This window comes from Bison bison, unplaced genomic scaffold (assembly GCF_000754665.1).
Source record: "Bison bison bison isolate TAMUID 2011002044 unplaced genomic scaffold, Bison_UMD1.0 scf7180017864471, whole genome shotgun sequence".
In the NCBI taxonomy this organism is placed as follows: domain Eukaryota; kingdom Metazoa; phylum Chordata; class Mammalia; order Artiodactyla; family Bovidae; genus Bison; species Bison bison.
The window spans coordinates 28,076,973-28,090,877 of record NW_011495032.1 but is presented as its reverse complement, the minus strand read 5'-3'; the positions used below and the strand labels follow the sequence as shown (position 1 = coordinate 28,090,877).

The window sequence follows — 13,905 nt, the reverse complement described above, 5'->3', positions numbered from 1 at the left end:
AGTAGTCATGTATGTATGTGAAAGTTGGACTATAAAGAAAGCTGAGCACCGAAGAATTGATGCTTTTGAACTGTGGTGTTAGAGAAGACTCTTGAGAGTCCCTTGGACTGCATGGAGATCCAACCAGTCCATCCTAAAGGAAATCAGTTCTGGGTGTTCATTGGAAGGACTGATGTTGAAACTGAAACTCCAATACTTTGGCTACTTGATGCAAAGAGCTGACTCATTTGAAAAGACCGTGATGCTGGGAAAGATTGAGGGCAGGAGGAGAAGGGGATGACAGAGGATGAGATGGTTGGATGGCAATATCAATTCAATGGACATGAGTTTGAGTGGAATCTGGGTGTTGGTGATGGACAGGGAGGCCTTGTGTGCTGCAGTCCTGGGGTTGCAAAGAGTTGGACACAACTGAGCAACTGAACTCAACTGAACTAACAAATAACAAGTGCTGCAGAGGGTGTGGTGGTGAACCAATGTAAACTGGCACAGCTATCATGAAAATAATACAGAGGTTCCTCAGAAAACTAAAAATATAGTAGAATTACCATATGATCCTTCTCTTGGACATAAATATGGACAAAACTACAATTCAAAAATATATATGTACCCCAATGTTCATAGCAGCATTATTCACAATAGCCAAGACATGCAAATAATCTACATATCCATTAACTGATGAATGTATAAAGAAGATGTGATACATATACACAATGGAATACTACTCAGTCCTAAAAAAAGAATACAATATAGCTGTTTGCAGCAACATGAAGTCAACTAGAGATTATTATGCTAAGTGAAGTTAAGTCAGGCAGAGACAGATGAATTTTATATGAGATCACTTATATATGTTATCTAAAATATGATACAAATGAATCTGTCTATGAAACAAAAACAGTCTCATAGACATAGAGATTAGACTTGTGGTTGCTAAGGGGGAGGGTGGTGGGGGAAGGATGTACTGGGAATTAGGGATTAGTAGATGCAAACTATTACATACAGAATGATAAACCACCAGATCCTACTGTTAGCACAGGGAACTATATTCAATATCCTGGGATAAACCACAATGGAGAAGAATACAAAAAATGGATGTATATATGTGTATAAGTGAGTCACTTTGCTGTACAGCAGGAATTAACACAACATAGTAAATCAACTATACTTCAATAAAAAAGATTCATTTAAAATGACTCTGGGGATATCAGGACTGTAATGGGTCCTAACGTGTTTTAAATCACTAATATTCTAACTAAATTCATAATGGAGCCCTTCGACTGAATAATTAATATCAAATATCCCAACTGGCATCAAGGATATATTGGCTATGAGGAAATGATAAAAAGTTTGATTAAAATGGACTTTTATTTGAGGAACTAAGTGACATAAAAATGATATGGCAGCAGCATTAACCCCCTGATCTCAGCGGCTTGGCATCTTTAAGACGGTATTACACACTAGGGCTTTTTGCATTTTTCAGGAAGTTTGAGTTGACAATGGAGACATCTTAATCTCACAAAGAACTAAATTGCTGCTAATTCATCATTTTGTCCCCTGCATTAAGAGTGAGGTGGTGTCAGAGGGGCCAGTCAAGTAAGCAGCTGACTCTATGGGGCAGGGGAAGTAGAGATGAGATTTTCAGGGACTGAGGAGAGAAGATGAGAAAGTTGAGTCTGGTGGGGTAAAAGAGCTTCATTGATTTTCAAAAGCATTAAACTCTGTCACATGCAAATGTGGAAAACACTGGAGACAAGTTCCTCAGCCCAGGTTAGCATTCCTGCAAAGTCAGAGCCATAGTCACAGCCTGGGGTGCTGAGAGGTAGCTTTTCACTGCAAGAATGGGCTATTCAGGTAAAGCTGTGTCACTAGAAAGGTGACAGGAAGACTGGCCATGATTCCTTGGATCTAGATGAGGGACAAAGGGCTCTGTCTAGAGAGAGACCTGTGAAGAGGAAGTATTTGTAGCTGAAATGGCCTCAAACCCCAGGTGAACATCTGACTGGCTGCCAGGGCTGCGGCGAGCAGGACATATATTCTCGTGAAGCATCCTATTTGACAAACTGGCCTTGTGGCAGAGAGCAGTACTCGATTAGGCAGTGTGGAGACTTTGTCAGCTTATGCAGATCCAGGTGGCCAAATCTCCACCTGCAATGGACATGTGCTCCCACACATACACACCTAATGTGCTGTGGCTCAAGTTTTCACTGAACTCACCATCAGCCTCAGCAAAGACCAGGACTGTGGCATTGGTGGAGGTCTTTGCAGAACTCAAGGGTCACTGCCATCTGCTTAGCAAGGGCCAGAAAGTGAGGCAAGGTTGGCAAAGGAAGATTCAATAGCTGTGAACAGAGCGGAGGCTAACTGGAGATGAGAACGGGCAAAGTCAGAGTGTCTTTAATCAGTGAGGTAAACGTCTCTGTGGATATTATAACCTAGTGGGTGCTGTGCATGTTGCAGGCTTCCAAGTTGGCTGTGCACTTGTGACTGCAGTCTTCCTGGGGCTGGGCAAAGGCGGATGCAGGTGAGAAAGCTGAAACCCATCAAGAAACCAACTGACACGTTAAAGCGTAAGTCTGCTGTTATGATGCGTTCTTCTAGTCTGGACACAATCGTACCCAGCACAAACTTAGAAGGCGGGTTTATTTTGGGCTCCAAGGAAGCACACATAAGGTGTTTGCTCCTTCTAGACTTGCTCTTTCTACCTCAAATCAGTTCTAGCGTGTAACTTCTCACACTAAACTCAAGCTGCTTCAACTGTTCAGAGAGAACTTTTTTCCCCCTTAAGTAACTCTTGTAATACGGGTGAGAGCACCATCGGGACTGAAGGCAGATCCGGCCCGAGCAGGTCTTTGTCCCACATCAATCCCGGAAAGGGAGACTCTCTCCTCGGGAGTGCTCATGAAGCTTTGCATCAGAAAATTTATCATCATCTCTTTTCTTCTGGGTAGATATTATTCTTAATCTTAAAGAACCAAAGTACCAATTTGCAGACACTGCTTTTTCAACTCTCAGGAGTGTTCTAACAAAACAGGATTCCCCTCTTGGTGGGCAAAGTCTATTGCTTAATGTTCATCTAGCAATTATGCATTAAACTGTTCATATTTCAGAGGAAGGACCCCAGGGAACAGGAAAAAAATTGATTTTATGACAGCATTGCAGAGATGGTTGAAAGGCATTACCTAAACTGTTCTATTAGTAATGTTCCGTGTCATATGCAAAGATGAATAAGATACGGTCCCTGTCCTCGAAGGCTCTTACACTTTAGTGAGAATGACAAGCAGGTGAGTAAATAACACAGAGTGTGTAATAATCATACAGTTTGGGTCTGACTCTGAGCTGAATGATCTAAGCCCCTTAGATGTTAAATGTACAAACTCGCAGTCAAGGCTGCTCAGGTTCAAATCTCAGCTCTGCTGCTTCTAACTGTTGAACCTGGGCAATTTCACTGAATCTCTCTCTGCCTGTGTCCTTGCTTATAAAATGAAGACAATAATAGAGATGCTATTGAGTCACAGGATTGCTGTGCACATTAAATCAGTCAGTGGATACAAACCGTTTAGAACAGGGCCTGATACATAGTAAGTGCTCAGCAGTGGGTAACTATTTGGACTTCTGGATTTCTACTGACTCTAGGGAAAAGGGAGATCCTCATAGAAAAATCAATACTTTGGAAAATAGTGCTCTGAAATAAATGGTAAAAAAAGGGAGGCATTCTTTCCTGCAACTTAGTTATATAAAAACAAATCTATAAAAACAAAATCTCATCTGTGTACTGGTGTAATTAAAACCCACTGTATACATGGTCCTATGTTAGGTCCTGTTGATAGGTGCAAAAATGATGGGTATAGAACAATATCCTTTGTTTCAAGGAATTTATAATCTAATAGTGGTGGAAAGGGTCAGTGAAGAATCAAAATCTAGTCTAAGATGTTTTCAGTGGCACTGGTAAAGTAGTAAACTAATGTTATGGAAGTTAAAAGGAGGAAGAGCTAAAGAAAGATGGCAGAGGGCTTGGGTTTTAGCATGGGGGCTTTGAGATATTAGAGGCTTCCCAATGGCTCAGCAGCAAAGAATCTGCCTGCAATGCAGGAGATGCTGGTTCGATCCCTGGGTTGGGAAGATCCCCTGGAAGAGGGCACGGCAACTCTCTCCAGTATTCTTGTCTAGAGAATCCCATGGACAGAAGAGCCTGGCTGGCTGCAGTCCATAGGGTTGCAAAGAGTCAGACACGACTGAAGCGACTGAGCCCACATGCATGCACTTTGAGGTATCTTGGAGATAGAAGGACGGGTACTTAAGCAGGCAGTGAGATACGAAGATTGGCCAGGTTCATTTTGGATTCATCGTCATAGTGATAAGAATTGAATCTATAAGAATGGCGGAGGGACTTCCCTAGTGGTTCAGTGGTAAATAAGCTACCTGCCAATGCGGGGGACATGGGTTTGACCCCTGGTCCAGGAAGATTCCACATGCCGTGGGGTAACTAAGCCCGTGTGCCACAGCTACTGAGCCTGCGTCCTGCGTGTCCTTGAGCCGTGCTCTGGAACAAGAGAAGCCACCGGAATGAGAAACCTGTGCACCGCTACTAAAGGGTAGCTACTGCTCGCTGCAACTAGAGGAAGCCTGTACACAGTGACAAAGACCCAGTGCAGCCTAACTAGTAAGTAAATAAAATTTAAAAATTAAAGTTTAAAAAAAAGAGAATGGAGGAGGCAGCTCAGAGAGACGCTATATAGAAAACAGGGCTAGAAAGAATAAATATATGTATAACTGAATCACTTTGCTGTACCCCTGAAACTAACACAATATTATAAATCAACTACACTCCAATATTACAAAAAAAGAAAAGACCTGGAGGCAGAGTCAGCTGGGAGCATCAGTGGCATGGTCAGAAGCCTGGGGCAAGAGGTGAGAGTTCAGAGGCTGGTGTGGAAAGAGAGCCAATTCTTTCCCAAAAAAGTAGCAAAATGAGGATTTGAGGAGGAAGGAGGGTTGAGGGAAGATCTCTGTTTTCTCTGATGGAATAAAATCAAGTTCATGGGGTCGGTCTGCCACCTGAGCCTGGCTCAGCTACGAGTCCTGACAGCTGGAGACTTGGTCAGCGTGTCAGGTCCTGAGCCGACAGGAGTATCTCTGTCATATCCCAGGACGTTCCCCCACCGGTCAATAGCGGGCCCCTCCCTTACCATATCTGTCCTGTGACAAGAGCATCATGTCCAGCCTTGCTGGTTAATTCACAATGGTGGGTCTTTACCACTCAGGAGACACTGGGTCTGAATCTAAGCCTTGTTGGCCAGGGGCCGTGGCCTCTTACCTAGACCTGAGTTAGCTCCCATGTCCCTGACGTGAGCTCCCTATCTATAAGAACAGCAGGCCACTTTAGTTTGTAATGTCCCCTTCATGATCATCTGGACTTGGGTCTTTCTTTACGAGCTGGCTGATCCCTCAGCCTCAGTTATGCCCCCAGCATATCTCCCTGAGCCATTGGCTCTCCTTTTCTGCACGCTGGGGAACTCCCAGCGAACTATGCAGCTGAGCCTCTGCATTCACAGTTGTAAGCACAGGGAGGAAAGCCACTGCCAAGGGCTTAATGATATAGATGAGAGAAGGGTAGTTGATGATGTAGGGTCCCTGAAAAGCCAGTGAGAATGAGCTCTGCTATACAGGTCTGACTCATTAAAAAAGGGAACACATCATTCCCAGAGAGAAAATTAAAAAGAACTAACAGTATTAAAAAAAAAAATCCTTAAAATTCGTCAGCCAGCTTCTTCACTAAGGGTTTTGCTCGAATCACTGAATTTAATACTCATACAAGCATTATACAGAGTCCCTAATATCATCCCCAATTTGCAGATTAAAAAACTGAGCCTGGACCAGTTGGATACTTGCCCAAGATCCCACAGGTGAGAAGTGATGGATGGGGCTATAATTATGGCCTGACTCCAAGTCCATGCCTTTGCATCTCCCCTTGGGAAGTGTGTGTTGGTGAAGACAGAGCGAGTCTGACCGGCAGGGAGCTGAAGCTGAGGAACTAAGGTTGAATGTCTCAAGGTCGTAAAGAAAAGGAAGTGAGATCATCTCTAGAGATTGGGCCTGGGGGGCTTAGTCATCTTTGCAGAACTTAACGGGAGCAGAAAAGGGTTGGAACGGCCACTGTGGGACAGTCAAGGGAGTTGACAGCACGACTAAAAGGAATTCTGGACAGCAGCAGGGGCCCAGCTGGGGCTGGATAATGTGAATTTTGTAGTGGAACCAATGAACGCTTTTCTGAGTTTCTCCAGCAACCTTTCATCGCCCTTGCATGCAGGACCACAGAAGAGATGGAGAGCCTTTTTGCTCCCTCCTCAGGACTCAACACTCGATTACAAGCCCGGAAGAGCAACATCATGTGCTGATGCACTGAGCCATCTGCAGAGAAGGGATAATGGGGTCCCGTGGGGGTCGGGGATGGGCCAGGTGGGAATGATGGAGGCTGGAGATGGGAGAGGAGAGAGTTTACTGCTGAACGGCCGGACCAGGAGGAGGTCTGTAAAATCAGAATGGGGCCTGGGAGAATTGAAAGAGGCTGGGAGGCTGAAGTGAAAAAGAAGCTGTTTGCAAAAATACATACATTGTTGTTCACACGTTATAGCAGCCCAGGAAACAGCCACTTCCCTGCTCACCCAGGGTGAGTAATAATTTGTGTCAGGCAAGAATAGGGGGAGGCTGATTTCCCTCTGTTTACTACCAAAAAAAAGTGGGGGCCGGACGGCCTGGGTAAAACGCTGGCCTTGGGAAAAGCCTGACGCTCTCTAACGAGGTTGTATTACAACCATGCTCTGCTTTCCAAAACAGCACCCTCAGGAGAAAAGAAATAAAGTCATTTTTCTTCAGAGGTAAAAGATTTAACATTGCTTAACAATAACACTTAACATCGCTTAGCCCTTAGCCTTAGGCAACCCCGTAACTACCGAGTGCTGGGAACTGTCTTTTTTCCTGAGCAGGCTGGGGCACCTGCGTTATTTGGTCAAGTGTCACTGAGCCTGGCAGCAGGCTGTACGGGCCTCCTTTAAAATGAGAGTTCCATGAAAACATACCAGGGTGCCCCTTGACTAGGGCTCCTCACCAACTCCATGCACTGGGGGGCATTTTCTGTGTGGATGGCTCCAAATCTGACATATAAATCAACACTATTAAGTTTATCTTAAAACTCCTGTGATGTTCTCCACAAACAGCACAGGAGCCGAATCAGTAAGCAGCATGTTAAGTCCCCAATAAGGTTGGCCACTGACTTCCCATAAGTAGAATTATTCCTACTTTTAATTAAAAATTTAGCTCCATAAATATTTTAAAGCTCCCCACCTCTGTGACTAAGAGGGGATGCGGTGCCTACAGAGATGTGGTCCCCTCACTCCCCTGACAAAGGAGCAGTGGAGCTGGTATGATTCAATTGAATGGACAGTAAAATCTCTTGGGGCAGGTTGGGGGCCGGGGGGCTGAGGAAACCAGGGTAAAGGGCACTGGCACACTGAAGCCATAGTCTGTCTCCTGCCTTAGGCATTTGCATCTTGTTGGGTAAATATGGAGCCCCCTTGATGGATTAGAGCACACAGGTGGGGATTCTCTGCATCTCTCCCTTAGATGTTGAGATGGAAACTCAAGTTTGAGCCCCTGCATTAAAAAAAAAACGGTGCCAGGGACAGCTCACGCACTTGATCTGAGCCTTATTTATTCTCCATCATGACTCCTTCTTACCAGGAACCTAAAAAGGTACGTCAGCACCTGTAGCCCACCACTTTTGCCACTGTGTTACGTGTGTGAGTGGACTGTTTGTCTAAACTGTTTTCAGTCTAAGATGTTTCGCTTTGGGCTACAGTTATATTCTTAAGGCTGGCAGGATGTTGTCGATCCATATATTGTGATGGCAGCCCCCAGAGTCACAAACAGCATCAACGTATTGCCTCTGTCAAAAAACTTCCTCCAAGATATTTAATCCTAAAACAGACGTGTTTAGAGTCAGCCATGATTGCGCATTTCAGGGCTTATTAGTAAACCTAAATAGGAGTTGGAAATTCAGAGGACTTTATGTTCATTATTACTTATCTAAGCATTGGTTGCAGTCTCACAAAAAGTGGATCTGCTACCTCCTGTCCTAGACAGTGGGTCCTGAGGATGAACTGGTCAGTGTCTCCAGTCTCCAGACTCTCAGGGCCTTATATGTAGTAGATGATCAATAGATACTTGAGGAAGGAATGAATGAGTGAAATTTACAGAATTTCTGTACTTATAAATGCTATTTCTGTGCTTTTGGTTTGTACCCAAAAAAATCCATTTCCGCAGTCTGAGTACAAGTTGGCCAGGAAAGACATTAAACTGTTTCCAGTTTTCCTTTTTCTTCCTTTTCTAAGAACAGTACTTTCCATCTGCCTTAACCACAATTTCCACACACTTCAATATTGAAAGCCAGAAATTTTATATTTAAAATGAGTTTTGGAGACTACTTCTATTTTTTAAAATGAAAACAAAATACTAGGCCAGGGGAAAAAAATCAGAAGAGGAAAGAAATTGAGGATGAGAAAAATAACTTATGAGACAACATATAAAAAGAGAAATCAGGGAGACAAAATATAGTTGTACAGAAGCTTTTAAAATATCGTATTTTGGGCATCCTGCTCAATCAGTGTTCAACGTTGCTTCTCTGCTAGATCTGAGATTTTATTACTTTTGAAAATCAACATACTATTTATAAGAGCAGATGGTCACTTACGCTATGCCTGTTGTCATATTCAGGATGTTATTCTTGTCAATTCACACACAGAAATATAGTCAACATGCAACTCAAAACGGTAACCCAGCCATGAGCTAGCACTTTAACAATGCAGTTTGATGATGGAAAAGCTCTCCTTAGGGTCCACCTGCACCCCTGTTTTTAAAAGGGGACATTCTGGGTGCTTGAGGCTGGTGCACTGGGATGACCCAGAGTGATGGCATGATACGGGGAGGGAAGAGGGAGGAGGGTTCAGGATGGGGAACACATGTACACCTGTGGTGGATTCATTTTGATATATGGCAAAACCAATACAATATTGTAAAGTTAAAAAATAAAATAAAAACAAAATAAAACAAAAAATAAATAAAAGGGGACATTCTGTACTATTTTAGTTTTCTGGCTGGCATTAACATTTCTTTGTTTTTGTTTTTCAAACTCACACATTCTCACACTCAACTCACTTAACTCCCATGGTCACTGAAGTCTATGTCATCCTGGAAAGCCTTCTCCTTTGTCACGTGTCACTGATTGCAGACTAAAATTATTCTTCGTCTCCCCAATAAGAGGACAAACCTTTGAGAATGGTATCTCATTTTCAGGGTGTCTAGTTATAGCATAAGTGGCTTTTGTTAGGCCAGAACCACCAAGCGAACTTTCCCACCCAGATGTCTCTTCCCTTCAATGGGTCAGTGCCTCTCAGCAATATTTGCCTTTTCCCCAAAGAACTCAGAAAGGTTCTAAATCAAGCGAAAAATACCTTCCCAGGTTCACATTTCTCTCCTGCTTTTTAACACCCACAGGAAGCTCCAAGGTTAAAGTTGGCATGCCCTTCCTCATGGGTAATTCCTAGGACAGAGGATTTACTATTTTATTGTCTCTAAGCTGGGTGCAGCCTGTTCAATACCATTTTTATAGCAATGGCTTAGGATTTCCATTCAGAATCCAATATTCTTGCTGACATGTTCAATTGCAATGATATACTATTTTCTTCCCTTAAAAAATAACCCACAAGTGTTTCAATTATTAGCACAGTTGTGAGGATGGCACGAGGGTTGCGGCAGGCGGTGGTAAGGCAAAATTATAACATATTCCTTATTACAAAGCCAGATTTCTATTTCATGGAGATTTTTCTAAAGACTTTATGTGTGGGTGAGAAGGTGAGGGGAGACCCCTTGGTGATGTACCTGGGTAAGGAGGCGTACTGTCGCTCCATCCCCTCAAAGCGGAGGTTGTGTGCGTTCCCATCTGGACCCTTTCCAGACACCTGTGGAGAGAAAAGTAATTAGAGATGAAGATCCATTATGCACCCTGGTTACTGACAATGCATCTCAAAATTATAATCAGTGCACAAATGCTGCTGCTGCCTGCCAAAAATCAACCATGGAAAAGCAAGCAAGAACTCAGTATCGTTATAGGAATTGATGATCAAGCCACAAACATGGCATTTAACAACAAAGTCACTTCTTTCAAAAAAGGGTCATTGTCAAACTGACTCCTCCTTGTCACCATGCCAGGGGTATTCTGTAGATTTTTATGACCGCTTTCATTTCCTTTTAAAATAGGCTTTAGTTTTCAGAGCAGCTTTAGACTTCCAGGAAAATTGAGAAGATAGTACAGAGAGTTCTCACATATCTGAAACTCATTTTCTCTATGATTAACATCTCATATTCATATGGTACATTTCTTACAATTTGTAAATCAATAGTAACACTGTATTGATAACTAAAGTCCATAGTTTATTCAGATTTTACCTAATTTTTTTTCTTTGTTCAGGATCCCATTTAGGGCACCATATTACACAGTCATCATGTCTCCTTAGGCTTCTCTTGGCTGGGACAAGAATGTATATTTAAAAGTATATTTTCATGAAACCTTTCTTTACTGCCCGGGACTGGCAGCAACCACCTAGTTCTTCCACAGATTCTCTGAAGCCCTCTCTGATCATCTGAACCTCCCAGAGCTCTGTCAGAGACATGACGAACAACCAGAGACGTGACAAACTCTTTTCTATCTAGTGTTGGTCTTTGTTGGTTTTGTCCCTTTCAATGTATTATACTCCCTGTGTCCACCTCTCTTCAGGTCTCTTCCACAAGTCTCAGATTCTGATGGGCACTGAGTGACTTGGCCCCAGTGGGTTCTCAATAAAATGTGTTAGCTTCATGAATATGACTTTACATATAGTTTTTGCATATCTATTCTAACAACTAAAAACACATATGGGATAAACACATACATGTACTTTGAAGGTACTTGTTGACTGACCAATTCCTCACCTGTCTATGTCAACACATGTGGAGTTTTGGCCACCTGTGTGCTCGCTCTTGTGCTGGGGCAGCCCTCATCTAATGGGTATGGAAGGGGGAAGCATAAAACACAGGAAGTCACAGTGTCAAGGTTGTAGAGAAAAATTTTCTAGGTAGTACTAAATCTGGAATTATTTTCTTCCTACCAGCAGTCCCAGATCTCAAGGAAACCACCATCCCAGCTTGAGTGGTGTGTGGAGGGAGGGTTTGTTGGGGGGACATATTGCAAAATAAGCATATACTCACATTTAGAGTAAGAAAGATGATTTCTGGTGTCAAATGATTACAGGAGGCACTTAAAGAGTGCCTATGTAAAACCTCTTTATATTTTTATCAATATATGGAACAGGAGGAGCTGGAATTATTTGAGAGGATGACAGCCCAGTAGCTACCTAGGTAGGATGAAGACTGTACATATAGACTTGGAAGCAGCTACAGAGAGACAGAAATCTCTGCATTAGGATAAAGTCCTGATTTAAATGGTTGACCTTTTAAACAAAGACTAAGGGCAAGGATGGTATCAGACAATTAGGGGATAAATAAATGGCACTAAAAAAGAAGCGATTGATTAAAGTATTGTTCTCAGACACGCCTATCTAAGGTTTGTTTTGACCTATTTTTTATGGAGGAAGAATGAATGTAAATACCAGAACTGCATTGAAGATTATTAATTCTAGTTGTTAGAAAAACACTGTGCTTATGTATTAGTGTGACTTTAGACATTTACAGCTAATCCTTTTCAAGTGGTCACCAAACTTCAATTTAATATTTTCAGGGTTCTTATCTGATCTGGCATGGCCTAATGGGGGCAGTTAACATTCTGGTGTCTTGAGAGACTGTGCCCATATGCAGTGGTTTGTCTGGTAAGCTACTGGCATGCTAGATTATATTAAATGTAGGATGATGCTCATCTTTAAGAAACTTTTAGTCTTGTTGGGAAAACAAGGATTAGAAATGAAATATTTAAAGAATGTTGTAGGACAATGTATGAACCAATGTTATTCAGGATGTTACTACCAGGAGCACAGATGAAGTTGTTAGGAAAATACTTCACGGAGGTAGAAGAACAAAGGCCAGGCTTCAAAAGATGGATGGGATGCTTATACATCAGAAATTACCCTGTTCTTGAAAACAGAATGGATATTTCTCAAAAAACTAAAAATAGCGTTACCATATGATCCAGCAATCCTACTCCTGAGCATATATATGGAAAAGACGGAAGTTCTAATTCGAAAAGATACAGGCACTCCAGTGTTCACTGTTTACAATAGCCAAGACATGGAAGCACCTTAACTGTCTAGACAGGGGAATGGATAAAGAAGGTGTGGTATACACTTACACAAACACATATACACACAGACACACTGGAATAGTACTTGGTCATAAAATGAATGAAATAGTGCCACTTGTGCAACACAGAAGGACCTAGAGATGATCATACTAAGTGAAGTAAGTCAGATGGAAAAAGACAAATAGGATAGGATATCATTTATATGCAGAATGTAAAAAATGATACCAATGAACTTATTTACAAAACAGAAACAGACTCAGAGACATAGAAAACAAACTTATGGCGACCAAAGGAGAAGTAGAGGAGGGATAAATTGGGAGTATGAAATTAGGATAAACAAGGATTTACTGTAAAGCATAGGGAACTATATTAATATCTTATAATAAGCTAAGTTCGGAGAGGGCAGTGGCACCCCACTCCAGTACTCTTGCCTGGAAAATCCATGGACGGAGGAGCCTGGAGAAAATAGATACACACTTATACGTGTATAATCAAATCACTGTATCCCTATGTCATACAATGTTGTAAAGCAACTAGACTTCAATTAAAAAATTATTCCATTCTTCTCCAATTGCATATGTATTTGTGTGCTTCTCTGTTGACACTGAAGCATCTTTAATGTAGTCATTCAATTAGTAATTATTAAACACCTTCTTTACTCTAATGCCATGCGAGGCACCACATTCAGAGCAATGAACAGGGGCTTGAATTCGTCATTGCTTTAAATATAAAGGAGACAGGCCTGCAAACAATTATGGTGCAATGAGATCACTGCTGGAGTGTCAGTCTGAAGGAGGAGGCAATGGGAGTCTGAGAGAACAGATACCAGAGTCCACCCGGGAGAGTTGAAGACAGCTTCATACAGGTGTTGAAGTTTCCTCTAAAACTTGAATACGAATGAGGAGGAATCTTTTAGGAGGAGGTGGGGGGTGGGAGTAGCAGGAGAAGGCATTCTTGGTAGAGAGAACAAAAGCGAAACAACACGGAAGCCTAAAAGGAGCACTGTGTTTCCAGGGAATGTCAACATTTTGGTAAAAGAAGAGAGACTGTAAGGAAAAGGATATTAGTAATGGTAGCAACAATATCACTGGTACAATTAATATTATTATGGTTACTATTATGGTTATTGCCGCTAGTGCAATTTTTTAAATCAATTTTATTTTTTAGAGCAGTTTTAGGTTTTAATCAAAATTGACAGGAAGGTATGGAGAGTTCCCATATATTTAATACATCATGAATTGTGCTTTTGGTGTCATATCTAAAAAGTCATCACCAAACTTAAGATCATCTGGATTTTTTCCCAATGTTATCTTCTAGGAGTTTTGGAAGATAGTTTTACCTCTTACATTTAGGTCTGTGATAATTTTTGTGAAGACTGTAAGGTCTTTGTCTAGATTCTTTTTTTTGCATATGCATGTCCAATTGTTTCAACATTCAGAAAACGGAGATCATGGCATCCGGTCCCATCACTTCATGGGAAATAGATGGGGAAACAGTGGAAACAGTGTCAGACTTTATTTTTTGGGGGCTCCAAAATCACTACAGATGGTGATTGCAGCCATGAA

At 42.0% G+C, this 13,905-nt stretch overlaps 1 protein-coding gene across 2 annotated transcripts in view; it reads right to left on the bottom strand.

The window, feature by feature from the left end:
* Positions 1 to 13,905, bottom strand: part of PARD3B (par-3 family cell polarity regulator beta) — a 1,088,076-nt gene that overhangs the window by 61,765 nt on the left and 1,012,406 nt on the right. For both annotated transcript variants that reach the window (XM_010861024.1, XM_010861023.1), the window contains one exon: positions 9,931 to 10,010. In XM_010861024.1, coding sequence (XP_010859326.1) covers positions 9,931 to 10,010 — 80 coding nt within the window. The remainder of the gene's footprint in view (positions 1 to 9,930; positions 10,011 to 13,905) is intronic.